The sequence below is a fragment of the Podarcis tiliguerta genome, assembly GCF_965153285.1.
Source record: "Podarcis tiliguerta genome assembly, chromosome: 9".
Classification (NCBI taxonomy): Eukaryota; Metazoa; Chordata; class Lepidosauria; order Squamata; family Lacertidae; genus Podarcis; species Podarcis tiliguerta.
In genome coordinates this window covers 35256639-35281735 of record NC_139542.1, presented here as the reverse complement: position 1 = coordinate 35281735, position 25097 = coordinate 35256639, and the positions used below count along the sequence as shown (strand labels likewise).

Below are 25097 nucleotides of genomic sequence, written 5' to 3'. Positions count from 1 at the left end.
AAAATTGCAGTTAATCTTAGAATCATAGCATCATATGGTGGTTTGAGCAAAGTCTGTTTCATTTTGGATTCCAAAGAGCATTTTTGGAGGCAGTGATGATTGTTTATGGGCTCGTCGTTCTTGAGAAAAGCATTTAAGTGTGTAGATGGGTGTCTTCTCAATTATGTCCTGGAGCATAATTTTCTTTTCTCTAGAAAGAAATTTCCTATAGGCCCTAGGACAGGGGTCGGCAGACTATGGCCCGGGGGCCGGATGCGGCCCACCAGGCTCGTAAATCCAGCCCGTGGACCCTGCCACCCACTTGGTCAGTCCCCGCGCTGAACTAAACTGGCGCGGCGTTTCCTTGAAAAGAAGCCATGGATGCCTCACCGCATGGGGACTAACTTCCGTGACACTGGCATGGCTTCGGATTGGCTGCAGGAAGTCTCGCCGCCCGCTTGCTGAGGTAAACCCAGCACGGCCATGGACATAGAGGCCTGTGGGCGGGTGGTGGGTCTGGGCCGCACCATGGGCATCGTGACGGGCATGTTGCAGGGCTTCAGCTGGAGCTTGGCACACCTGCTGACCCTGTGCCTGGTGCCTGGCTCAGCACTGCTGGTGGTGGCATGCTCAGGTCACATTGGAGCAGCTGTAGGGTGAGCTGTGCGTCACCTGCCCAGCGCTCTGTGTGTGCGGCCTGCCCCCCGACTTGGCCTCGCATGACGGGCCGCAGCACGTGGTGCATGCTGCCTGGGAGCTCCACGGGGACCAGCCAATGAAGCGGCTGCTGCTCGTCAACAACACTCGTGAGCGGGTGGCACCGAGAAGTGCTCTTGAGCACGTGCAGAGTGTGTTCCTCCTCCAGGTCCAGAGGTAGCTGCAGGACCGGCTTGCAGGGTATATTTTTTAAAATATAGTCTGGTCCCCCACAAGTTCTGAGGAACAGTGGACCAGCCCCCTGCGCTATTAGTAAAATGTTATGAATATAGAAAGGAAAAGACAGCTACAAAAACCACTGACTTCACCGGTCTTCCTTTCTTTTATTTCCTTTGTCTTTGTTTTGGAACCATTCACTTAAATGTGCTTTGACATATCATAGATAAGTGGCGAGATCACAACAGGAAACAGTTTCAGGCAAGTTCAGCTGTAAATGCATAGTATCTCCTCTTATTTTTGATGTGATGAAGCATTCAAGCAATGTGCCCATACAGTGTCCTCTTTCCATATTGTGACTAAGCTGAGTATCTGAATCCATCCTCGGTTTGCACAATCACGGGACTTATTGTATTGTTTTCTAGAATTCAAATACACCAAGCAATCTTAATTTGCTTAGTTTTCTGGACTCACAGCTTGCGTTGAATGATTATCTACTCAGTGCTTCTTGGTTGTTCCTGGAAAGCTGGTCACAGTTCCTCTTGCACTTCCTGTGTCTTGCACTTTACACAGTAACCTTACCAGGCTGGTCAGATATTGTTCCCATGTAACTTTAGGTTTAAAGTTATGAGGTTTAGCAGGGAGATTCACCCTCTTTATATTAACTTTTTGTAATGTTAAATCTATATGCAAAAACAAACAATTAACTCCTAAGAAATCAGAATCTTTGGGGATACCTTCTGTGGAGATTATGAGAATCAATAGATTGTTTGGCTCCCCAAGGATATAGTTGTAAGGGTTGCCCCATGGTTGGCTTAGTTTGACCTTTTTCAGTTTTTTGAGGGGGTGGGGTGGCTCTCTGTAAAGCTTGTAACTATGTGTGTGATACATGTGCTGGACTGTTAGCTGTCCCATTCACATCAGTAGGTGAGTTATTAACAGTACAGGATTTTCCCCCTTCTGAGTCAGGAGGGGTGGAATGGAGAGTAGACCTGTGGCGTTACCCACTTTAAAAAATAAATGAATTGCTTAGTTGTTCGTGGGAAGGGTTTGTTCTCTGAGCTGTTGAATAAAACTCCTTCTATAGGGTAAGTTCAGCAGGTTTCCTCCAGTAACTTATATGCTGAGAAACTGCAATTTCCCCTTAAACAGAAGCATCACCTTAAGACAGTTTACCTGTAACCTGTTCAAAAATAGAGTTACAGCTGCAGTGCTACTGCATGTAATAAAATTGGCAACACACTCCATCAATTCCTGCCATTTGTGTTCTCTACTGCTTTAAAAATGGAATCTTCACCCTATGATTAGCCCTGCCAAGAAATTCTATAATGTCTTACTGGAGCATATAAATCAACATAGCCAGTGGCAGTATTTAATTTGACTTCCCTGAAACAGTCAAGCACGATGCAGTTTGTTTAAATAAAAGGTGACTAAGTTGGGGTGTCTGAGAATGATTTCATGGCAAATTATTTGAAAGCTTATCCATCAGGATACTTGGGTGTGGGGGCTGAAATTTGAATTACTGTGTGTGTAAATTTGCATATATGAAGTGTGTGTGTCTGTGTGCGTGTGAACATATGCACATACCTGAAGTGGGAGCTTAGTACATTCATATGTAAGAGCTGAACCAGTTCCACAGGAAAGCCTTGCAGGAATTGCATAGATGGTTAGTGGAAATGAAAACTCAATTTAGCTTTCAACATGTGACTTCCTATTTCTGTAAGGTACTTCCAAGGGACTTCCTCTGCTAAATCAGCTGAAGCTTTTCTGCAATTTAACTCTGAAACATAGCTCAGTCTGCCTTGCCACAGAGCGGTGTGTTCACTTTGATTTGTTTTTACAGAGATTTTCCCCCACTTTCCCTCCCCTTCCCTCCTGTGCCATTTCCAGCATGTAAAGATCTAGTGGCTCCAACTCGTGATCGAAAACTGAATACATTTGTGCAGATCACCGTGGTTCAACCAGGAGAACAGTCTTCAACACGATATACAAGCACAGAAATTGTGGAGGTGAGCTCCTTTCTTTGTTCGATCAACATTAGTCATCAAATGCTAAGTTTTCTTTTCTCTCTTAAGCCAGTATAAAGCAGGGGAGGGGAGGGGAGTTGCTGGCATTTGCTTGTTTGTGAAACTTCTGCTTCTGCAGAAGGAAACATAAAAAGTTGTTTGGCTTTTCAGACACGCTGCAAAATGCTCTGGGGAACTATTGCTTCTCCTTTGATGTTAAGACACCCCCCCCCCCCCAAATGTAGAAGTATTTTAAAATAGGGAGTTTCTGTGAAGAAAATGTTAGCATGCTGTATGTTTGCAATGAACTATGTCATCCGAAACACAAGGCTTTGTGCTTCATGAAGAATGCGTTCTACGGTTTATACTGATAATATTTGTAGGCATAACTTTCTGCAGCAAACATTGCCTGGTGTGGCTTTGCCCTGGTGACTTTCGGCTTTGTATGCTTCTTGGAACAAAAGTTTACTTTTTGTTACCAAATATTCATGTTATAAGGAGTTTTAGGATACATTGTGGAAGGAAGCAGGTTTCAATTCTGTAAAACGACATCCGAATTAGCTTCTCACTCTTAAAGAAAGTTTCCTGATGCATCAAAGGAATGCTTTTTGAGCAGTCTTCCGGCTGCAAGTTTAGCCGTCATGACTTGAACTGCTAGCAGTACTAAAGCTGTAACTCAAACACAGCAGGACGGGCCTTGTGCAGACTGTTTGGCGTGTTGAACTGCATTTGTTGTAGCAGACTGTTCAGGCATCGGTCGAACCCTTTCCTATTGCAGTTTAGAGTTGGCTGACATTCTACACAGAACCCTACATATGTTCAAATTCTGTATTTTATTTTCATGTATTCTTCCATTTGTATGCCACCAGTATCCCTCAAAGGAGGCTAAAAGCAAATTAAAAACAATACAGCTGAGTGGGATTTTTTTTAAAAAAAACCTTTATTGATCTGCAAGACCACTATGCAATATCACAAGCCTACTTTGCAAAATCCCATCCTCACGCAAGAGGGTACTGCTTCTTAAGACATACAAAGCCCCTGTGCTCATGGACAAGTAGTTTCGTGCTTCTTTTAATCACAGCATGAAGTAAACACCTTCCAGTAAGAAAAATACACAGCAGGGGAAGATGGCAATGATAAAACCCTGACAACTACAACTCTCAAAAGATTTGGTGGAAACGGTTTCTTTGCCTAGGAAAATTGCTTGTAAAAGAAGAATGTAATGTGGGTGGGAGAAGGAGAGTAGAATGGCTTGCTTGAGCTCCTGCTAGCTTATAGTATCTTGCAGGAAATGCATGGCTGGCTGGCTGGCTGGAACCCTAAACAAGAGCTCTTCTGTTATTCTATGGTATTGGTTTATTGCAAAAGTCTGTGGCAAGTTATAAATATTTACAGTATTGGTATTCTTTTTTATCACTTTCATTAAGAGTGAAGCAGCTGTTACATTTATATCTGACCTCTCTGCATAGAGCTTTAAGATGAAAAATGTGGTTCAAAAACATATATTTGAAAATACTTAAATACAAAAAGTTTTTTTTCAAACTTCTTCCATAATGGTAGTGTTACTGCAATTTCTTTTAAAAAGACAGAGAGAAGGAGGGAGTGTGGGGAACCTTTTTCAGCCAGAGGACTGAAATCCCATCCTCTGGGGGATACATGCCAATGGTGGGCATGGCCAAAATACATGTGGACATGTGTGTGGACATACACACACACATGCATTTTAGTGATTAAGGATAAGAAGAAAGAACACCACCTTACACAACACAAGCGAATATGAGGTTGTTTGCTTTCCAGTGTTATTTCCAAGGTCAATATTGAGTAGCTGAACAGTCAGTAGGCTAAAGAATGGAGTACTTCTGCTTTTACATACCCTGAGTATCTTATGCATGGAAGAACAACAATTAACTTGAAGGGAATGTGATATTTTGCGGTACTAACTACATCAACAAGCTAAGTTCTTCATGCAAAATTTATCCTGCCCTTCCTCCAAGTTGTTAAGGACAATGTAAATTCCCTGCCCCAGTGTGGTGTAGTGGTTAAATCCAAACTCCTCTTCTTCTTTTCTTATGTTTACAACAGCCCTGTGAGGTTGGTTATGCTGAAATGTATTCACTGACCCATGGCCACATATTCCTTTTTGGCTGAGGAAATTCTCCCTCACTGAAGCCCATCACTCCAGTTGCTACGCCACACCGGCCCTGCTATATTAAACACAAAGTGTCATTTAAAACAATATTTTTAAAGCTGATTCTGCAAAACTTACTGAGCACCATCCAAGGTGTAGCCTTTGGTGCTGGGTCTAAAATCTCTTTTAAGGTCATACTTCCTGCCCTTGAAAACTCTAGTTCCAGCCAAGCTGTGGCTTTCTACACTTACTTTACTCAGTGGTGAGGCAAAGGCATTCATTGCACACTCAAAGGCACTCTCTTTTACATCGCTTGTTCCATGGCTAAGACTTGGGTGCTAGAAATAGGTTCTCGTACTAAACCCTGATAAGCCTAGCTGGAATTATTTCCATCATACTACAAGCCTATGCATTTCAACTATGAATCAGTTTTTAGTTTAGCTTGCATTGTTGAGAAAATACTTCTTAAAATGAAAAGGTTATTGATTTTTTTTAAAAAAATAGATAAATCAAACATTGTTCAAGCTATGCCTATGCCTTTGCCAAGATACTAGCCTTGAAGGTCAAAATGTCATCTAGTCATTGTTCACAGCCTGTTTCTGCCCTGCTTCATAGCCAAACATGTGGTTTTGATTTATTTTCCTGACTTAAGGATTTTTGCTGCTCTTGTGGAAAGGTAGTTCAAGTTGTACAGCGCTTTCTCTCTGCTAGTCCATTGCAGGGGGTTGCACTGGATGACCCTCAAAGTCCTTTCCAACTCTGCAATTCTATGATTAACCATATATGAAGATAAAAGGCATGAACTTGGAGGGAGACATGAAGCTCTGTATATAAAGCTGGGAAACTTGGTGACTCCAGCTTACGGTTCCCACACAGCTATTTATGGCCTTGCCTAGTGCTTCCCATATTTTCAGTTCTTTTGCATGAATTGTAACATGTGACTACTTAAATGGAGTGCATGTGAATTTATATGTCTTGGATTATGAATGAATGGCTGAATGGCTGTTCCTAATTAGAGGAGTACTGCTTCGTAGTATACGGTGACACAGTTGCCTGGGGTGGTTTGTGGTCATGAACTCAACTTCTGTATCTCAAAACGTCTCTCTTTATACTGAGTTAAATGTCCGTGCTATTACACTTTGTATCTCTGGCTCTTGCAGTTGGCAATCCAAATCTGCTTTTGCTGCATCAAAAACCCTTGCCTTTGGAGATCCCATGGCTATTGTTTCATTGACCATAGCTGACTGTAGCATGGCACACAGCTGCTACCTTGCTAAATCTGAGTTATGTGCTTGTGCTATGCAGGGAACAAGAGACCCACTGTTTCTGACTGGTGTGACGTTCCCGCCGGATTACCCTATCTATGAGGAGACTAAAATAAAACTAACAGTCTATGATGTCAAGGATAAATCTCAAGACACGGTAGGTACCTTGCTGCTTCTTTTGCTAAAATATGCACAGCAATATGACTGATCTTTCCATGGGTTTATTTTGCCGTCCATTTGATACTTAGGTGTTTTCAAGTGTTGCTGATTGTATTGAATTGTTGTTCAAGTTGCCAGGAAAGAAAGAGTTAAGGTTGTGTGTGACTTTCCTCTTAACTGTGTCTGGCAGCATATGGAATGGATTGAAATAAGAAGGGTAGAAAGAAAATAACTTCTCTCCAAATATGTTACCGATCATAGAGTTCTAGTCATGTAAGACCTGAGTTCTGAAAGAAACGATCATCAAATCAGGCTTTAATTCTTCTCATATTGAGACTTGTATTGTTGCAGCCCATCTGCCATCAGTTTTAAAAATGTGTATGTATTACTTACTAAAGAATGTATACTTTATAAGACTGGATTTTGTATCATCTACACACGCATTAGTAAGAGGTAATGGAATAGGAACAGTTTACCAACATATATCCAGCAACCCAGTTACAGTTTGTCTATATATTCTCATGCAGAGTTTTCCACAACAAAAGTTTGAAAATGCTTATTTTTTAAAAAAGCATTCCTGTGTTTCATTTCCTGCTTTTCTTAATATTCAAACACATCTTTAAAGCATCCTCCCCAGAGCAGCTGACAAGCAAAGAAGTCACAAGACTTTTACATTTGTTTGTATGCAAAAGCTGATAAAATATGGAATCATACCATTCCCCCCTCCTTAAAAACAAAATGCTTTGCACTTGTATTTCGTTTACCTGCTATGGATTATGAATGATGAACACAATATTACATACAATCAAGGAGTAGACAGCAGGAAAAGTGACTGAGGAAAAGTGCAACTCTCTGACTTTCGGTCTCTTGCTAGCTTTGCTTGTCTCTGCCCTCTCCCTGAAGGGTAAAATAAGGAGGAAGGATAAAAAAGGAACAGCATAGCAAGTAGTTTGCAAAGAGTTCTATGAAGCTAAAAATAAAATTTTTTAAAAAATCATTTGCTCTACTTTATAAATGTTACATCCTTTTAATATTGGATTCCTATCAACAAGCTCTCCCCTTCTAACTGGTTTGCATCTTTTAAAAAAAACTTCCAATTATAGCACTGAAGCCCTTTTTAAATTGTGGAAACAAAAAGTGCATTGGGAAATATGGAAGTGAATAACTTTGGTAAGGAAACATTTAAACTGAGTTTTGAAACCAATCCAGGTTGTTCCACTGCATTCCCCAGTGGGCTTTGGACTATATAGTATATATCAGAAAACCACAACACCATTTGGCACAAGTTGCCTAGTCTACTAAACCACCCCTAGGCTTGAAAGCAGTGTAGACAAGGTTTGGAACTATGTTACTGGATCTGTCTTTGGCCCGTTGGCTGAGAAGATTTGTGGTTTGAAAAATCTAAGTTTTTGCTAGAATCTAAGTTATAGTTCTTCACATCACCTAGGTGTTTCTTGTCTGCCTATGATTAGCCCCTTGCTTCACAATAGAACACAACAGAAAGCTTGTGAAAGCTTCAGAAGTTCCAAAGCTAATGTTTGTTTTGCTGTTGTGAAGTGGAATACTTAATCTCATATTAATAGTTCATTTTCAGAAGAATGTGAAACTTGTTCTTTTCAAATTTATCTGTTTATTGAGTGCTCACTTTGATTTGTTTCCACAAATCAGTTTGTGACACTCACTGTTTATTGAGAATTCATTTGTTTGCATGGAGGTTATATCAGATTGCACCAAGCAATTGCTGGCCCATACTTATCTTTTCACTTTTCTGTTCTGCAAGAAGCCTGGGTTTCTTTCAGAGAGGAGGGGGCGGGTTTGATCCAGGAGAGTGACAAATACTTGCAGTTTTGCACAACCTAAATGTGCAAGTATGTGATTATATTCCACCTGCAAAACAATGACAGGCGAAAAGCAACTTCACTGATGAAACCCATCAAAATTTAATTTTTCTTCTTCTTCTCCCCCCTTCCCCTAGTCCTATGCCTGTTTGGCATTCCCTGCTCCTTTTTTCTTTTATCTTCCCTCAAATAATCGAGCCTCAAAGTATTGGCCTTCACTACTGAATGAATGAATGAATGAATGTGTATTATTATGGCCAAACAGCCAGCATACTAAAACCACAATTTCTACATAGTTCTTTACAAAAACAATAAAAAATGATCAGAGTGGAATTTAACAATCAATATACTGATTAATGGAGGGACGCGGGTGGCGCTGTGGGTAAAACCTCAGTGCCTAGGGCTTGCCGATCGCATGGTCGGCGGTTCGAATCCCCGCGGCGGGGTGAGCTCCTGTCTTTCGGTCCCAGCTCCTGCCCACCTAACAGTTCGAAAGCACCCTTAAGTGCAAGTAGATAAATAGGTACCGCTTTATAGCGGGAAGGTAAACAGTGTTTCCGTGTGCTGCGCTGGTGCTAGCTCGCCAGAGCAGCTTTGTCATGCTGGCCACGTGACCCAGAAGTGTCTCCAGACAGTGCTGGCGCCCGGCCTCTTAAGTGAGATGGGCACACAACCCTAGAGTCGGACACAACTGGCCCGTACGGGCAGGGGTACCTTTACCTTTTCCCTTTTATACTAATTAATAGACTTAAAATGTGTATCCAATGAAATAGTGAAGCTTTGTGGTCTGTTCAGTGCAGTCTTTTAAAAGGATCATGTCAAGCCCACAATTGAGTTGCTGTTCTCAGTAGCTCTTATTTTACAATGTCACTGTTGTTTCTGTTCTGCGAAACTTAATATTTAATATCTAATATATGTTAATAAACAACTATAAGTATCTAAATGCATTTTAATTCTACATCAAACAATTTTATTGTATTAGAGTGTGGTGCTGATAATGGCAAGGTTGCAGGTTCAATCCCTTCAAGGGACAGCTGCATATTCCTGCATTGCAGGGGGTTGGACTAGAATTAGATGATTCTCAGCGTCCCTTCTATGATTCTTTGAATGTATTGTATTCTGATTTCTTCTTAGCACTTCAGGATTATTTGTTTTCAAATACCAGGTGTTGGTAAACAAAATATAATTATTCTGACAATTTGACTTGAAAAATCCATTTCCCTTCCTTCTGAAAGTTACCATCTCCGTTCTTTGCCATCTATTGAAAGGTCATACATTTTTACTCTGTTCATCTTGCAGCGTTATGAAAGGACTTTGCACTATAGGGAAAAAATGACATGTGCTGGGCACAGTCCTTCAGCTGAACAACTGGAACAATAAAGTAAGATATAAATAAGCTATCTTGGTCTGAACACTTTTGAGGGGGTAGCAGCCAGTTTCTGAGTGGTGCATTGAGTCACTCATTGTATAGACTGCTACACAGTTAGAACAACACGCATCTGTGTGCAATGGAGATTTGTGTCATTTGTTTTGAGGCTTTCCTTATATAAGCTGACCCCAAGGGTGATCTACATTCAATTGAAACAATAAAACACAATAATAATAATATAACAAATACCACAAAACATTAAAACAATATCAAAACAGCAGCGTGTAAGAGAATTTTAAAATCCTGATCCACTTCAGTGTCTGACACAAAAGGATAATAGAGTAGGTGCTTGGTGGGCTTCCTTGAAGAGCTGACAGAGATGGGAAGCCACAGGCAAGAGCACCCTCTCCCTGCGTAGTTTTAACTCCTCACTAATGGAGAAGAGACACGGGTGGCGCTGTCGGTTAAACCACAGAGCCTAGGACTTGCCGATCAGAAGGTCAGCGGTTTGAATCCCCGCGACGGGGTGAGCTCCCGTTGCTCGGTCCCTGCTCCTGCCAACCTAGCAGTTCGAAAACACGTCAAAGTGCAAGTAGATAAATAGGTACCACTCTGGCGGGAAGGTAAACGGCGTTTCCGTGCACTGCTCTGGTTTGCCAGAAGCGGCTTAGTCATGCTGGCCACATGACCCGGAAGCTGTACGCCTGCTTCCTCGGCCAATAAAGCGAGATGAGCGCCGCAACCCCAGAGTTGGCCATGACTGGACCTAATGGTCAGGGGTCCCTTTACCTTTTAATGGAGAAGTATTCTTTGGGCAGCCAAGGTGTTGGGAAAGAAGAGGAAGAAATGTGGCTAATGTGCGACCCACAGCTACAAATTGCTCTAGTCCTGCCAGGCACCAAGCCTCAGGACACCCAGTAAGGCAAATGAACGGAAGCCCATGAGTGAGATCCTGCAAGTGGGATTTATAGGAGTGATCCCTGATCAGAATTCGAACCCATTGTATTCCATTCTCCCCCACCCCATGCCCTTTTCTTCTTTCTCTCCCTAGCAGTCTGCCAGCATTTCTTCTCTACTGAGCATGCCCACTAAGTACTTTGGGATGTTTTCGTCCTTCTGTTCCCCCGCCCCCCAATGATTTTTTTGGTACATCTGTAAACCTTGTGGTTCTTCCAAGCTTGCTGATACAGTGGTACCTTGGGTTACATACGCTTCAGGTTACAGACTCCACTAACCCATAAATATTGCTTCAGGTTAAGAACTTTGCTTCAGGATGAGAAAAGAAATTGTGCTCTGCGGCATGGCAGCATCAGGAGGCCCCATTAGCTTAAGTGGTGCTTCAGGTTAAGAACAGTTTCAGGTTAAGAACGGACCTCCGGAACGAATTAAGTACTTAACCCGAGGTACCATTGTATTCCCTGTTGAGTGTGGATGGTGCCATTTTGGCTACATAGGCAGTGGAACTCGCAACCTGAACATTGCGTGGCGATTCCCGCCCCCCACCAGTTGGAATAAATAAAGACACAGGACACCAAAATTTAAGGTCAATGGGCAACAAATGGCCACAACTTTATTGGTTACAGGTAAGAGTGGTATTGGCTTTAGGCATTGGTCCTATCAGACTATCCTGGATAAAACTGGAAGGGGTTGAACACCAACAGGGGGAGCCCCCGAGATGTACATCCCTAGGCGCTCCTGGAGGGGTCACCACTTAGGAGCGTGCTTTAGCCCTAGCCTCCATAGGTTTCGGACGAGGCAACGCCCCCGGAATCCTTTATCGGACTGCCCCTATATATTTGGGGGAGGTGATGGCGCTCCTCCTCCCCAACTCATCAGCATAATAATACCCCTACCAATGCCTAACCACCAAAACCAAGGAGTTGTGACGTTTCGCTACGAGGTAGGCGAAAAAACCAAATGGCTTCAAAAACACTTGCCAATTAGCCAAGTGGAAAAACTCCTACCAGGCTCCTTGTGGCGACCAACCGAGGTCCATAGCAAAGTTAGCGGAAAAGGGGCGTTCTCAGGCCACGCCGTCCTTAAATGACCCAGCTAGCTCCGCTCCTGCAGCCAGCCAATTAGCTGGCCCAGGGTGTGATGCGGCCTGAGGATTCCCCTGATCGCGCTGTTAGTGTGCGTGAGCCCGCAACCCCCCCCCCTTCTGATGTCGGGAGTGGCTTTAGAAGTAAAGAGAATTGTGTCTTCCTAATCAGGGACTGAGTAAGCCTACTTGTTTTGCTTTCTGCCTATAAATTTGGGAGTGAATTGGAGGATGTTGTGTGAAGCAGAATGAAAACTACATTATGCATCACAAGTTGTGTACACTCCTTCTCCACGAGGCACTATTGGTTTGTGTTTTAATTCGACAGGATTAAGAAGGAAAATGGATCACTACATTTCTATCTCTGCTCCTGAAAGTTTGCAGAGCATTTCCTTACCCCTTTTAGTCAGTTACCTTCTTTGGGAATATATCCAAATGATGTAGAAACAAGGCTTTTCAAATGAGGGAGCTTATGACTGATTTGGACGGAGAGATTAGTTCCTTCCAAATGTTAGGTATATTAATTTTGGAAACTATTTAAGCTCTTTTTATGCATGACACCTGGCAATATATAAATGTATATTTTAGAGACAGATGTGCATATAAATCTGCATATCAGTTGAGTAGGATAAATGAACTTATGTCCAATAGAAGGGGGCATTTTTTTAATTTTTATCAGTAAAGCATATTCATTTTATCTTGGCACCATACCAACAAGCACCAGAACTCAAATTTTCAAACTTTGCTCTAGAAAGCCTGCTCCCCTTGAATTGAACTTGAAAAATATGAGAGAGAGAGAGATGACAGCAAATATTTGTCAAGCTGTATAATTTGTTTTCGGGTGTTGCATTTGACTTTTACTCAAAGGAAATCCATGGAAATGAATGTACCTAAGTTATTATGGTCATTATTAATTTCAGTGGATCTACCCTGAATAAAAGTTAGTTAAATACAACCAGCTATTTAGGCAGTCATAGCTGCTCCCAAATAAACCTGGGTACTGTAGTTTGTAAAGTGTGCTGAGAGTGTTGCTAGGGGACCTCTATACCCCTCACAGAGCTATATTTCCCAGAGTTACCTAGGAGGAGGAATTGAGAACTGTAGCTTTCTGTGGGAAATGGAGGCGTGTAACAACTCTCAGCACCCTTAACAAAGTACAGTTCCCAGGATTCTTTGAGAGAAGCCATGATTGTTTAAAGTGATATGATACTGCTTTAAATGTTTAGTGCAGGTTGGAGCCCTCATCTCTCTGTCTCTGTCTCTGTCTTTGTCTCCTGCTTTCCTGTGGCAACCAGATCTGGAGCAGCTATATAAATGTTCAAGTGAAATACAGTCGTACCTTGGATCTCAAACGCCTTGGCTCCCAAACAAATTGACTCCCGAACAATCGAAACCTGGAAGTGAAACCCATAAATTTTGAACAATTTTCGGAAGCCGAACATCTGGTGCGGCTTCCGATTGGCTGAAGGATACTCCTGCAACCAATCGGAAGCCGCGCCTTAGTTTTTGAACGGTTCCGGGGAGTTGAATGGACTCCTGGAATGCATTCTGTTTGAAAACCAAGGTACGACTGTAGAAGAATTACTAGTCCAGCATCCCATTTTCCATAGTAGTAAACCAGATACTTCCTGAGAAACCCAGACGCAAGTACTTTGTGGCGTACTGCCTCTCAACATGGAGGCTACTGGAGCTACTGTGACTATATGCATAATGGACTTTTCTTCCTTGATTATTTCCAACCCTTTAGGAGACCTATTGCATTGTTATTTTATTTGCATATGTTATTGATACCTCACGAGAGCCTCTGAGCGTAACACTTCCTTCAGTGGTTGTTTAAATTGTTTACTCCTTCTAATGGGGAGAAAGGGGATTTTCTTACTTCAGAACTACCAAGCTAGGGGAACAAGAGATTTTATCTGAGTTTGAAAGAGATGTATCACTCAGTATGGAGTGGCTAACCGCTAGCTTGGTTATTTGATTCATTCCAGAAAGTGGCTTGGTTTACATTTTGTTCTGTTCATCACTGAATTGGCTACATTCCTCTCTCTCAGCTGCAGAAGGAACTTGAAACACTTAATGTAATTTTTACTGCTGTGTATAATTGGTTGCATATGTCTTTCTTTGTTAAATGTCCAGTGGCCTTAATGTACTATTCACCACACAACAAGAACTATTTCAAAGATTATTTGCCTTTTGGTGGTATGCGCTCAACAGGTAGCTACACTTTATACAGCTCAAGCATATTTTGAGTTGCCATTTTTCTTCTTCTGCTATTTGCCATCTGTCTAATGAATAAGATAGAAAGCCAACCATAGGACTTTATGTTTTCAAGAGGCACTTGGTGAGGTTCATATGGCTGTTACCACTGTAAACTGGGTAGAATACAGAAAAGGAATGGCATTTGTATACATGGATTATGCTTTAGCAGCAGCTGCTAAACAAGTTGAAAGCCAGATTCCATGAATCACTCAAAAGCTATGTATTCAGTACTTTTTTTCTGGGGGTATGCGGGGGTACGTATACCCCTAAACATTTTGAGAATCTACATTGAATTATGGTGCTGGAGGGGACTCTTGAGAGTCTCATGGACTGCAAGAAGATCAAACGTATCCATTCTTAAGGAAATCAGCCCTGAGTGCTCACTGGAAGGACAGATCATGAAGCTGAGGCTCCAATACTTTGGCCACCTCATGAGAAGAGAAGATTCACTGGAAAAGACCCTTATGTTGGAAAAGATTGAGGACAAAGGAGAAGGGAACGACAGAGGATGAGATGGTTGGACAGTGTTCGCGAAGCTACGAACGTGAGTTTGACCAAGTGGGAGGCAGTGGAGGACAGGAGTGCCTGGCGTGCTCTGGTCCAGGGGGTCACGAAGAGTTGGACACGACTAAATGACTAAACAACAACAATTTCAATATGAATAGGAAAATGAGAGTACCCCTAAATATTTTTTTTTAGAAAAAAAGCACTGTATGTATTCATCAGAACTCATTCTCAAATAAGAATAGGTGGTATAAGATTGTGGCTGTGATTTAACAATACTGATCACATTAAGTCTGTAGGGTTGGGGGGGGGTTGCATTTTTGTTTTATTGTTCCTAGATTAGTCTTGCGGGTGCAATTGAAAACCTTGCTCCTTCATATTCATTGCATTTATTCCTCTTTTATTGAGATCTCATAAAACACCACATTTAGAAGAACATGGGGAAGCCTCAGTTGCTCACCATCCTGCATAACACTGCTGTCACCAGCAAAACTGTTCCCTGTCTTCCATCTGTTGCATCTTCTCTCCAACTCCCTATGGAGGTGTCATTGTTCAGAGTAGCAGGATTAGGCAAAGGCCCAATCAGCATAATGTTAAGGGGTGGAGAAAGCAGATACAAATGATGTATGGAGCTCATACAGAAAGACCACCTGCAGTTATCAGCAACAGAAATAGTGTTTGATAATTATTCTAAATGTTCCAGTGGCAACCTCAAGTGTCATCCTTAGTCAACATTTCTTCAGTATTGTTGTGACACTGAATAATAATATCAACAGGACATTTTGACAGAGTGATAACTTCAAATAGTTATGTCTTTTGTTGTTGTTGTTGTTGCTGCTGCTGCTTGATAATGGCTGGGAAATGGTGGTTGTGGAGAGTGTTTCTAATTCATGTATTATTTAAACTTAGGAAAGATGCCCATAACATTTTACTAGATTAATTAATTTTTCAATTTTAATCACCTTCCTCAATTAAGTTGTATGTCTATGCAATTAAATATTGCATTATTTGATTAATAAAAAACCACAGCTTCATTATATTGAAAAAAAACTACTATTTCTGCTAACATTATTAATATGGAGAAGACATCCATTAGCAAATATTTAGGGTTTTTTGTTTTTGTTTTTAAAAAGAAAAGCTACATGATCTATAATTAAGGTTGGTGTGTTATGCATCGGGCAGTGTTTCCTGGCTAGATTTGCTGAGCGCATCCCTAATGAGCTTCTGTATGGAATGAGTAATGTTGTGACTGCACATTAATTAATGTATTTTCACAGCCAAAATAAATGTTCCATGTAGCTTCAAGTGTAAAAATTCACAGTTTGTCCTACAGTTTATAGTTCACTTTCCCTCACAATGCAAAAAGGTGTAGGGCTTTTTAAAATACATGGCTCCTGTTTTTTTGCACTTTCAAGGCAGCCCTGAAAGCTCTTTCTTCCTGGGGTGGGTGATGTGAGAGTGTGAGAGCCAGCTGGAAGCCCAAGCTACTGGTATGGAGATCTCTTGTCCTGTGACTGAAATATTGGGGTTTGCAGGAACAGCAGATTCTTCAAGGTCATCTGTGATGCTGGAGTGTGCTTCTGCTCCTCTGAGAAGGAGGAGAACCCAAGTTCTAGATCTGAGCAGGGCTGAACCCATAAAGAGGCCCACATCCACACCCTACTGATATTTGAAGTTAAGTCTGAAGGTGTCAGGAAAGAAGACTTTCTTGCTATATGAAATGCTCTCCCCATAGAAGCTTGCCTGTCTTTATTTCTAAAGGGTGGGATATAAATGCTCTAATAACTGCATATCTTTTTGGCACGAGGTGAAGACTTTCTAAAAATCTGCCCAGGCGTATCAGCATGTTTTATAACTGGTTTTGTTTTTATGGCTCTGCTGGATTTCATGACTGCTGCTTCTGTGGTTTTAATATCTTATATGGAGTTTTATTGTACATGTAACAGTTTTTATTTTATTGTATACATTTCTTTCCTGCTCTTCAGTCCCAGAGGTTTCCTAGGTTAGCTCATAAGTAATCAATCAATAAAGCAGCCAAGTAAGATCAGAAACAAGTTACCTTTAAAAAGTGCAACAGCAAAATAGATGGGAAAAGACTGAGGCTTATGCAAGATTAAAACATATATTGAAAGAGCATTTTTAAGGCATGGACAAATATGAAAAAGCTCCTTGCTTGTCACCTAAAGGACTTGGGATTTGGTTTCAGGCAAGCGTCCCTTAGGAGGGCATTCTGAGCATAAACTTTCCTTCAAGCTTTAAACAAAATCTAGTAACTGCTTGCGGAATTGTAATAGGGGGATTTGAAACTGCTTTATGAGATAATCTTGGTGGCCAAATTTTGCTTCACTGTTGAGGTGCATACCAAGGTGCCACAGGTGAGGTGAGGAAGGCATTTTCACTCAGGTTAGAAAGGAATCTGATTCCTTCCAACCCCCAACTCTTTGACTTGATCTGCTTTTATTAATTGTTTTATTTATTCAGGAACTTGCTTTCATGAGGTAGTTTGTTTACTTGAACATGCTTGTATTTGGAATTGGGCTGCCAGGCCACACCTTCTGTGTGCCCACAGAAGTGCCCCTGTTTCCATCTGTTAAATGCTGGAGGGTATGGGAAAAAGGAGGCCATATAGCGTAGCTTAACTGGGATAGGAGAAAGCAGAAGTGTTGGGGAGGGTGTGGGAAAGAGAGAGACCAACAAGAACAACTAGAGAACAGCAAGAAACTCCATCAGAAGTTTTGGATTATTTTGGATTGGGGATAGGGCTCAGAAAAAGGAAATCCCGAATTTATATTGTGTTTTTCATTTCCTCTCAAGCTCTGTTCTGGCCACTCAACTTTTACATTTCAATGTAAACTGAACCTTTCTCCCATTCCTCTGATAGCTTTGTTAAAAATAAATGAGTCTGAAATGTGGAGCATACATATATTCTGTATGTACCTCCTGTTGTAATCCACTCTGATTCACATTATATTATCAACTATAATTATGTAATAGTTTAGCACTCATCAGTTTTACACATACTAAATAATAACAGATGGTTCTAGATGGCTGGCACTTAGTCAGACACATGAAGAGTCACTAAATGATGTTAAATGCCAATGTTTCCTAACAATTTTATTTCATTTTTGCACGTTCTTTAACACCAGAATTTTTTTTCCAGGAAGAGTTCAGGAAATTGTGGCATAGGCCTTTTCTCTCTATTAATTGGTTCAGTTGAGACATAAATACCAGCGGTACTACGGCAGCATTTTGCCATTCTTTACAGAGAGATGCCAGCTAAAAGCCAAATCATTCTGCATTCTAGCAGAGGTGACTTGAGGGAATAGGTTCAGTTGCAATTGGCTGTTTTCCATTCTGCATAAATTCAGCCTGCTTCTCCATTCAGGAATCACTTTAAAGACAACTACTTTAACTATTAACTGTTTAAGTCTGTGCTCATTTGGAGGGTGCAGGTAGAAATAGGAATGATATTAAAACCAATAATTTCAAACCAGCAATTTTGCCGTTTTAAATTGGGAAAATGGGAGGAAGCAGAATTTATACAAAGGTATATGTGGTAGAATATATGACTGCCTGAAGTCACATGCACCAATTAGTATTAAAGAATGGAGGCTACATTACTAATAACTATAGATTGGTGGATGGGTATAATTAGGCCCATCAATCTGTTTTGGCCACACCCGCCTGCACTTTTCCTGACATCATATATGTTGAATTAGCCTTCCAGTCTGAATGCTTGCCATATGAGCTCCAACCACACTGAGACATTAAATTTGAAAAGTAAGAAAACCAAGTTTATTATAGGTAATACATGTTCCTAGTTCTCCCTTAATGAAGTTGGAGATGCAAAGAGCTATGCTTGATCTTTGATCTCTGTAGGAAAGAGAGATAAAATGAAGATGTATTCTGTCCAGAGATGAGAGTGAGAAGAAGGGGGAAGCAGGAAGTTAGGTCAGAATATCAGTCTAACACGTTAGGTCAGAAAGACAGTACAGGCAGATTTGACACTCCTCTATGTTTGCTCCCTGTCCCCCACTCCACCCACGCCATCAGCCTTAATACAAGCTGAGTTGCATCCCAATACTTCCAACATTATATGGCATCAGGAGGGAAGTAGATAAATATGCATCTCCCTGATAAAAGTCTTGTTTGTAGGTACAGTAGGATAGTAGCTTCGACAACTAAAAGGTATACTTACATCAGAGGTCCTTGGTACACTCACTGAAAACCAATTGCAGATGCGCAATTGGTGGTGGTTCTGCCAAAGTGAGGCTTGATCCAATATGTGTTGGGGTGTTTCTAGGTGACCTTAAATCTGTTGGTTCTCTGGATCCCCAGATCAGGCCCCTTAACCATGCTATCCTGAAACTAGTACAGTGGAACCTTGGTTTTCCATCGTCTCGGAAGTCAAACGTTTCGGCTTTCGAACACCGAAAACCCGGACGTAACTGCTCCGGTTTTCGAATGATTTTTCGAATGATTTTTGGAAGCCAAATGTGCCATGTGGCTTCCATTTTCAGTTTCCCTATTGTATTGAGGCTTCCATGTTGAGTTTTTGGTTTTCGAATGTTTTGGAAGTCGAATGGTCTTCCAGAACAGAATACGTTGATAAACCAAGGTTCTACTGTATAGTTGGTTTTTTTTAACCACTGGCAAATAAAAATGCCTTCCAAAGCATTTAGTAAGAAACTCCAGTCAGACCTGTAAATGGTACAGTATTCACTTAGTTTCTCCCTCAAAAATCCAACCCTTATGCTGCCTCTTGTTGAAGACAGAAACTCCTGAGATCTCAGGTATTTGCAGTATGATAGTGAGAGGCTACAAAATCTTTGTGTTCTTTTTTTGCAGATTTAGGGTGGGAGGGTCCCATTCAAAACTAAAAAAACCCATGCCTGTGGATTAATAGTTGGCGCTCACCATCTTTTAGCTGAGGATCCTGAATAGCATAGTTTTGATAGTGCTATGGGAATTGTTTGCTAAAATTTCATAGTGTAAAAGTCTAAATAGCCTTTTTTCACAGCAGTGGAGAAAACTGTTGACAATGTGACATCCCTATTAAAATGTGTGGAATAGGGCTCCATTTTCCTTTTCCTTTTTTCTTAAAGGAAGTATAGAAATATTTTGCTTTCCACAGAGCGATTTGGTGACAGCTTTCTTTTCTCTGTCATCTTCCTCAGGGGATGAAAACTGGCTAGATCTTTCATTTTTGCATGAAAATAACTTTATCTTTTAAACATTGAATTCAAAAGTCCTTTTGTCTGGTTTTTGTGAATACCAGCTTTAATGGATGATTATGTAGAATGTGTCTGCTAGGCACAAAATTGCTCAAAGTGAAAATAATCTGGGATTTTGTCTCCTAAATGCTCCCTCAGCATCCTGAGAACTTTAAAACAGCCATATTTGATCAGACAAAGGATCTTCCTGCTCAAATATCACTTTTTCAAAAGTGGCCAACCAGATGATTTAAAGAAGCCCACATGTAAGACAAGGAGACAATAGCCAATCCATGTTTGTTCACCAAAACACTGTAATCAGTGGCATACTATCCGTGATGCTGGATGTTTGATTTAGCTCCTAGGCTGTGAGAGAACTGGCCTCCCATGAATTTGTCTAATATGACTTCAGCTAAAGGGAAGATCTAATATTTGGCCTCCCCAAAGGGAGTCCAGTGAAGTTTGGAGTAAATTTGGGAGTCTGGATTTTGTCAAAGGAATGAGGGAACTTGGGAGGGTTAGGTTGGGTTTGAATGGGCTTCTGGTCTTTCCAAAAGTGGAGTGTGACAAATGAGGTTTGTATAGGCATTTGGTTTCCTCCAAAGGAACATGATTACTCTTTGTGTGCATGTAGACACCTGACTTTGGTCAAAGGGTGGACTGGCAGTCAGGAGTAAAATGGGTACCTAAGTAACAGGTACCCAAAGTAACAGGGTTCAATTTACTTTGTGCAGATAACCCATGAAGCTAACAGTCTTTCAAACATACTTCTCTAAAGATCAAATTATAACTCAGGCCTGGAGACTAATGATTACATATATCATGAATGACCTCTATCAGAATTTTATGAATCTTTGTTAAGTAGCATTCCCTTTTCTGAGCTTATTATGATAATTCTTATCATCCAAAAAAAGTGTGAGGCAAATCAAAGTGAGTTTTCAGGGGTTAAGCGGGAGGAACAAATGATGTGCACAGTGGGAGAAAGATGGCAAAAAAGAAAGCTGAGAAGGAATCACCGTGAAGGAAAACGGATGGGATGGTTTTAGTATTTATGACATGAAATCCATCCTTGGATAGCATGGTCCATGAAAGCTTTTACCACATTAGGATACCAAAATACCCTGTATTTGTTTTTGGTGCTACGAACTAACATGGCTAGCCCTTCTGTAAATGATTGTATATTTGCTATTCATACCTTCTTCAGGGGTTACTTTTTAGTTGCTGCAAAATACAAAAACAAAGGAGTCATTTTCAGGTTTTTCATCGCATTGTGTTAGCAGTGGGTGATATATAACATAAGTTATTGGAATAAAAAGACTTAAATCCATAGATTTCAATGGGTCACCCAGTGTGTCTAGATTTGTGCTTATTAGAAGAAACAGTGGAAAATGGCTAACTTTGGGCAATCAGGCTCATTTTTATAATAGGAACCTAGGAAGCTATCTAGTACTGAGTCAGATCTACTTGTCCATCTAACTCAGTGTTCTCTGCACTGACTGCTGGCAGCTCTCCAGGGCTTCAGAGAGGAAGTCTCTCCCAACCCAACCTGGAGTTGCTAGGGATTGAATTTAGAACCTTCTGCATGCAACGCTGGTGCCAGACTACTGAGCTACAGCCTTTGCCTATACTTTATTGCAATTTAGGAATACTTTTTTTTTGGAAAACCTAACTTTGAATTTTCATAATCTATTTCATAAGAGAATAGGTTGACTAAGCATGTTCTAGAAAGGATAGTGAGCTGACTGTTTCTTAATACTGACAGAAAAGCATCAACATTTTTCTATTCCTTTAGCTGTCAGATTATCTGTTCAGCTTGTAGAAAGAGGAGATTATCTTTTTAAAAAATGGTACGCAATCAGAAATAGTAAACGTTTGCTAAGCCCTGCTGTCTTTCCATTTATGCAACATTAGCTAATTTTGTCACTTCCTTCTAGGAGGGGTACTAAACAATCTCAGAAGTTTATTATTAATTCACATCCAGTGTGTGTGGTGGAATTTTTGAGAAGTGTGCTTCAGAATACCCATTTAGGCTGCATATTTGACATTTCCTGTGCTGGAAGTTCAATAAGGAGGGTGCCTCTCTGAACTCAGCTCACCTTATTTCCATAAAATTGTGTCCACAATACTAAATTCATGGTTCCTGATGTATCCAAGCTGAGCATCCAAAAGTCAAAGGATACTGCTAGCAGTGACTTCTGCAAAGACCTCCATTATCAGGGATATAAGAGACTACAAATTATTTACTATCAAAAGTATTAGTGGTAGCAGTGTATGACCGTTCACCACCACCATCATCATCATCACCACCACCATCATTTTATGTCATGTTATAGGTGTGTTATTAGCTTCTTAAGTAAAGGAACTGAAGGCTGAAAAGGACTTTGTGGTTGAAAAGCTATGTTTCTTTCACCGCTAATAGTTTTTACAAAAGTGTACTGTCATGTAATAAACATGAATGGTGCCATATATCAGCTTTTGAAAAATTCACAGAGAGAGACAAAAAGTTCATAGTTGTATCTCCTTTTCTACCACATGGCATTAACAATGACAGACTTAGAGATTACCTGAAGAAAAATAAAAATGTATAAGGGGGAGTAAAGAAGCTCTGTGTTACAAAAGTCTTCTGCAATTTAATTTAACTATTCTCCATCAATTACTGGAATAAAAATTATCAAAGGGAAGAGAGAAAGTTCTCTTCAAATTATAATCAGCAGAGTACAGGGTTTGGGGTTGTTGGTTTTTGTTTTTGTTTTGCTGTGATCACCTTCTTTTTGAGGTGCCCTATACTGTTTGCGAGTATTCTTTCTTTTATTCTCCAAATCATCTCACCAGCAGCCTGCATTTTTCAGTCTTCCTGAGTGCCTGCACTTTCTGGAGAAGACAACATGAGGCTGTTCCCTTCACTGGCCCAGCTTTGTATCCCCCTTGAGTTTTTGCCTTGGTGGATTGTGTCATTGAGATTGATAATGCCCTTTGCTTACCTGAATAGAGGATGGAGAGGGATGTGTGACAGTGTGTATAGAAACTAGCCTGCTGTACAAAAGGCAGAAGTTACATTTGTTGTGCTCTGGCCCTGCCTGCCACTCACCTGTGGCCCCCCAGAATGTTGCCAAGAAGGGAATTCAACCCCTGGGCTCAAAAGGGTTTACCACACCTGGTCTGTGACTTTCAAATATCATAAGCACGGCTAGCCATTCTGTGGTACTGGGATATGCGGCAGCCATGTACATACAGGAGTTGACCCTGCCATAGAGTCCAGCTTACGTTCTTCCTTGCCTCTCCTGTGTTGTACATTTCTTTACTCTTCAGTTCAGTAGACTAGAGACAAAACCACATCAAAGGAAATTAAATGTGCATCATTCCATGAACTACTAACTGCCATACTTTGGATGGCTACGATTTGCTGAGCACTTGCTAAAATGATTGGAAACCATTTTCAAATGTGCTGACGATTGAATAGTGAGTGTTAGAATTTTCAATTTGTTGCTTTGCAAGTAGATTTGGGTTGGAATCCAAACAAACAGAAAATTGTGAAGATTAGTTTTTTTCAAAATGGATACCTGAAAATATCTTAGAATGTAGTAGGAAGCATATCCTAGTACAATAAAAGCCCCACTTTCTTTTTCTAGGTCCGCACCAGCATTCTGGCAGAACAGAAAGAGCCAAGGACAGATACTGGGGTAAGTATTAATTTCATTGATGAATATACATCATACTACTTAGTATACATTTTGTTTTTATAGGTCTTTGCGTTCAACATTATGTTCACCAGAAGTTTATGACCTTCCTTTGTATATGCAAATTCTGCAAAATATCTCCTTGTCCATAAAACTGAAGACATAGTACAAAAGGTATATATACTATCTGTATGAATTGTTGGTAAGTGGGTATAGTAAGGAAATGCTTTTAAAATATTATTTCTCAATTAATAATATTCCAATTGGTAGCAAATCAAATCATAATACAAACAATAAAGCATTCCAAATTAAATAAAATTTCAATGGGGCTTCCCATGTTTTGGATGTCGGGAGAGAGTCTCTTTCACTGGTTCCTCCATTCTTCTCTCTTGTTAGGAAATGCTTTCTTAAATGAACAAGGCAAAATTAAATTACTTATTTTATTTAATAATGTTCCTAAAACTAATTATTCTGAAGCTGGACATTAGGTTATTGCCATACCTTTCAATATAGGTTAAAAAGTTCAGTCTAACCCTTTGAGATTATTTCAAGAATAAATTATGCCCATGTATTTGTTTGTTTTGCTCCTGAACTTCACCCACCAAAAGTATTGCTGGCTTTTTTTTGAATATTATTTATAGTATGCTGTGCCTCAGGATTCCTTCCCACTCCCTTTTTGTAGGTAAGATCTTGGTTAGTTGGTTTATAGACCACACTTTCGTAAAAGTGCATCAAGGCAGTAAAATACAACAACAGCCCCCTCCACAAAATTAAGATAAAATAAATAAAAATACCAATTAAAGAATTAATAGATACCGACTGGTAAAAAGAAATTCACATTTCAAAGGCTGTCTGAATAATATAGGTTTCAAAAGGCATCTGAAAGAAGAAAGAGATTATTCTTTTTAAAATATTAGCTGATCCTAAATTGCTACCTTATTATCCATAGTTTATTAGAGTGTTCACATTAGAACAATGCAATGCCTTAGGGCTTGTCTGCTCTTCCACTTGTCCCATGCCTAGAAAGGGTCTGAGCAGTTTTCCCCTTGCCCCACTCCTTTCCCAGAGAAAACCCACTTGAATCAGGATAAACAGCAATCTGCGGAAAACCAGATTTGTTCCAACTGAGCAGTAAAGAACAGTTTTCCTTGGGGGGAACTAGTGGGAAAAGAGGAAGTGTGGATAAGCCCTATGTCTTCTTCTGACTCGGTGCCCTCCATCCCTTTTTCTAACTACAGTATTTTCATCTCTGATTAGCATGCTTTCTTAAATTTACTGAATCTCCTAAAAGCTGACATGGCCAACAGCTTGGAAACTTAGCTCCTCTTTCCACAAAGTTCTTTTGAAAAGGGCTTGAGTTCCAATGGTAAATATCACATCGCTGCACATTCTTGGGAGGGTGGGGGCAGTTCTGCCCATCAGAAGACATTAGTATGATTGCTTAGTGTCATGGACTAGCTGGATACAGCAGAGTGGTGGGAACCCCCAGGGGAAGAAGAGCCAGAGGATTGGTGGTGAGACGATAATGTGTGGTCAGAGGGAGAAGACTGGGAGGAGGAGTTGTTGGAAACTAAAGAGGCAACAGGGTTTAGTGAGCAGGAAGAGGCTGGGGCAGAGAGCAGTCCAGACTCAGAGGAGGGGGGCCAGGAGACAGAGATGAGGCAGGCAGCTGAGAATCCAGGGAGTCTCCTCTTGCTGTGACCCATTCCTCTCCCCCCGGTCTCCCAGAACACAAAAAGGAATGAAGAGGGTACAGCAATGAGATACAAGACAATAAAGCCTTTGG

General features: G+C 40.8%; 1 protein-coding gene across 7 annotated transcripts in view; it reads left to right on the top strand.

Moving 5' to 3' along the window:
- INPP4B (inositol polyphosphate-4-phosphatase type II B) overlaps positions 1–25097 on the top strand; it is a gene marked incomplete at its 5' end in the record, with an annotated part of 264537 nt that overhangs the window by 138071 nt on the left and 101369 nt on the right. For 6 of the 7 annotated variants that reach the window (XM_083457114.1, XM_083457109.1, XM_083457110.1 and 3 more), the window contains 3 exons: positions 2743–2861; positions 6292–6408; positions 23264–23314. In XM_083457114.1, coding sequence (XP_083313240.1) covers positions 2743–2861; positions 6292–6408; positions 23264–23314 — 287 coding nt within the window. Of the gene's footprint in view, positions 1–2742; positions 2862–6291; positions 6409–23263; positions 23486–25097 lie in introns of all 7 variants that reach the window. The other variant, XM_083457113.1, reaches the window with a different exon arrangement.